We start from the raw sequence: 3,732 nt of genomic DNA on the forward strand, positions 1-3,732 counted from the left end.
TTTTTTATTTGTGTATATTTTGTTTATGTATTCGTATGTAGTTATTTGAATGTAGGTTTATAATAATTTTACACCACCATCCTAAGGTTGCCCGGCAGAGATCGCTTTTAAGCGATAAGGCCGCCTTTTGTATTCTACTCCAGTTTTTCGTGTTTCTCTCTATTCGTCCTTTATTTTCCTAACTGTGTAGTGGTGTACAAATAAAGAGTTTAAATAAATAAATAAATAAAAATGCTTGTATTAACCAAGTGAAGGATTTTAGGCGATAAGGTTTGTCATACGAAAATAATGGTAAGAATAAAATTAAATAAGTAAATAAATAAACTACGACAATACACACATCACCATATAGCCCCAAAGTAAGCGTAGTGTTATTGGTACTAGGATGAGTGATGACAACGAGACGCTGTAAAATATTCATGTTCATCACATTAACATTTTGTAGTTGTGGGAATCGAACCCACTTCTTTGGACTCAGAAAGCAAGGTCGCTGCCCAATGCGCCAGTCGGCCGTCAAATTAAAATTAAAACTAAATCTTCAGTAAAAATTACCTTATCCCAAACATTTTACAGATTTTTGTTGTATTGGTGCTGGATAAAAAACCCAAGATTTTTAACTTCTTATTTGCAAAACGGATATTTATCATAGCAATCTTCTTATATATTTACAAGAATATAGGTGTGTTTCATTTGACCATAGTTACATTTTAAAAAAGCGATTATTTGTACTACGTACATCAGGAAAAAAAATATCATTATATCATTATAATTCTCCTCAAACAAAGAAGTGATTTGAATACAGTACAGTTGTTTTTACAGCAAATAATTTGTCATTGAAAAGGATTAAAATTTATATTTTCATTATGAAAATATATTGAAGCTTACAATTTTCGCTGATGAGAAAGGTTTCATAATTATACGGTCGTTGAGTTCGTTTGGGATTATAACAGCTTTAAGATTCCATGAAATTGAATATGCAAATCATGCTGTTCACTCGAGTTTGCAAACTGTTTGAAATAGACAAGTGGAGTTTATGAATTAAATCTCAGTTCATAAAAAAACAGTCTTATATTTAAAATATTAAAGGTTAAGAAAAAGTCTGATTCAGCCATAAAATAATTTTATTTCCTTAAATATTCTTGAACAAGGGTTAACAATATCTGTCTACATTTCCAATGCCTACAACAAATTTATTATTAAAGCTCGCGTGTGATAAAGCATCGAGTGCAATCTATTTTAGCTGCGTTGCATGTATCGTTGTATGTAACGGTAGGTAGGGTGACTATCTACAGTAACCTTCACCCTGAAGAAACAACCTAAACGCCTCTGCAATTTTACTGGGCTGTTCTTCTAACACCATGCCACAGTCAGAAATACTCAACCACGACGTCTTAGCAGGCTCTAACCGACCATTAAACGTTACTGTATCATCTACATGAGGGGAAAGACCGCCAGTCACGTTCAACACTGGCACCTTAATCGAATTGCTGTCTCTTGATATTGCTAAATCAGAACGACGTAAGTATGAATCTATGAACATAGACAGATTTGCGGGATTCACTTGAGAAAAGCAATCTTTGTACACATGAGCCAGGTCGTGGTTACGATCGTCGTTACTGCGACCAAAGTGATGCCACATTAAGTAATCAAGGGCTCCCTGAGTCATCCCGCTGGATCGCAGTTGCCGCGTGTTAATTTTCTGATACAACCACTCAGTCCAGCCTGCTTGTGTGGACGTACAATTGATAAGTACTAAAGCATCAACTTTTTGAGGATTTTCAAGGGCATAGCGAGCTAAAATATTAGCGCCAGCACCGACTCCAAATCCGATGAAAGATCTTATACCAAAGTGTCCAAGAACAAAGTCTATTTGGGAAGCCAAAGCATCCATTGAGGGGTATGAGAAGTCTTCGGGCAATGTCGGCGCTCCTTCCTCTTGGCCCGGGGCATTGATGTGGTAGATGCAAAATTGGTCTAAGATTGCCCTCATATCGGTGAAATTGAAGAATGCCTGGAAGTTTGCGGCATAATTGAGTCCGAGGTCATGGTATGTTATTATCGCGCGCTTATTCCGGTCCCCGCGGATCGCTACCAGTATGTCACCACGCGATGTCCTCACCCTCTCTTCCACGCATGCGCCGTCGCTCTGTAGCCGTCTTTCTGATGGATAATGTAGCTGAACGCTCTTCAAATCGTCTTCTAAATTATCAGAAGACATCATATTAAGCAGGGCAATGTTTTCTTGTATCGTCGTCGGCATTATTATGATATAATGTTTATTCAGGGAACGTATAGGATTGACTCGACAATCTATGTAGGTTACAAGTACCTCTTCGTGTACAAGGTTATCACCGGAATGTGTATAATATATACAAATGAGATTTACGTTTATTTAGCACCGTATTTTTTCTCACCACGGTTCGATTAGCGTTGATTATCGTAATCCAATACACACTGCTATTGTTTGTATCGCTCTGTTCATGACTAACACAAAACCCGCACGTATTATTTATTCACTGGTTACTTACTGCAACACCACAACATTTATTTAGCTACGTTACAGAGTTTTTAGTGCGAATATCGCAGGAAATGGTCAATAAAGCACGAACCGGGCGAGTGTAAGCCCCAGACAGTGATCGTTTCGGCACTAATCGGTAGTTTCCGTCGCGCTTCGTGAAGCTGCTTAGATGAATAACAACTGGTCCGTACGATGTTCACGGCATTGGGAATCACAGCGCATGCGAATGGGGGCGCCAAACGAGTCGATTTTTAATGGTTTGTACGTAGTTACTCTACTAGTATTTATATCATGACGTAAATTTCAGTAGTAGGTAGTTCTAACTAGATAATGAAATTAGCCGTGAATATGACTGTACTGGTTAGTTAGTTGCAGTTTATAAACAATTGTTTAGAAGAACCCAATTTCTCCCAAGTCGACATTGTAGCATGCCCGTGCGTGAAATGACACTCGCCTCTAGTTTCGGAAACGTCAAACAGTTTTATAAAGCTAATATGGCGAGTATTACGTCACAAAATGCATGACCAGCACACTAAATAATGCATAACTAGAATTCCAATGACATATACTCGTAGACTCAGGGTCGTCGGATGAAGCGGTTGTTTTGCCGACGGCCTTGGTATAACATCCTTGAAACAAAATCGATTCGCATTAACATGGCTTTGCATAAATAAATACAGCGGTTTATATTTTACTAATACATAAAATAAAGATTAAATAAATCTAAGAACTTCGATATAAAATAAAATAAAAAATCGGCTAAATGAATTCAAGTCACGTAATGCATCAATGGAGCGCTCAATTGACTTCGGTATCCTGTAACATTACTTTTATGGGTTTTCTTTAACTCGATTTGTTTTTCTATATTTCTAAGTTGCTATGTCAAGGAAGTGATTTTCTTGGCAAGCTAAGATTTTTATAGAACAAAGCTAAATAATTTGCATTTTAGGAAGAACATAAGATTGGGTGCTGTTTTTTACCTACCTATGCCAGGTTACTGTGTTCTATAGTTCCAATCCAACTCAGCATCATGCACTTATCGGATTTATTCCAGAGTGGCTTTATACCGAAACTACCGAACTTGTCATTAAATTTAAAGTAACTGATTCGTTATTTATTGAAATTAAGATAGAAACAAATATTTAAATATCGTCTTTATTATAAATTTTCTTTAAATTTTATATCTTAATGTATAAAATTTAAAGAAACATTTG

General features: G+C 36.6%; 1 protein-coding gene across 1 annotated transcript; it reads right to left on the reverse strand.

The window, feature by feature from the left end:
- Window positions 1-1,103: 1,103 nt before the first annotated feature.
- LOC120632324 (protein NDRG3-like) lies at window positions 1,104-2,705 on the reverse strand. The gene has a single exon (XM_039902167.1). The coding sequence runs from the start codon at window positions 2,258-2,260 to the stop codon at window positions 1,283-1,285; it is 978 nt and encodes a 325-aa protein (XP_039758101.1). The 5' UTR covers window positions 2,261-2,705; the 3' UTR covers window positions 1,104-1,282.
- Window positions 2,706-3,732: the final 1,027 nt, after the last annotated feature.

Source organism: Pararge aegeria, chromosome 19 (genome assembly GCF_905163445.1).
Source record: "Pararge aegeria chromosome 19, ilParAegt1.1, whole genome shotgun sequence".
NCBI lineage: Eukaryota > Metazoa > Arthropoda > Insecta > Lepidoptera > Nymphalidae > Pararge > Pararge aegeria.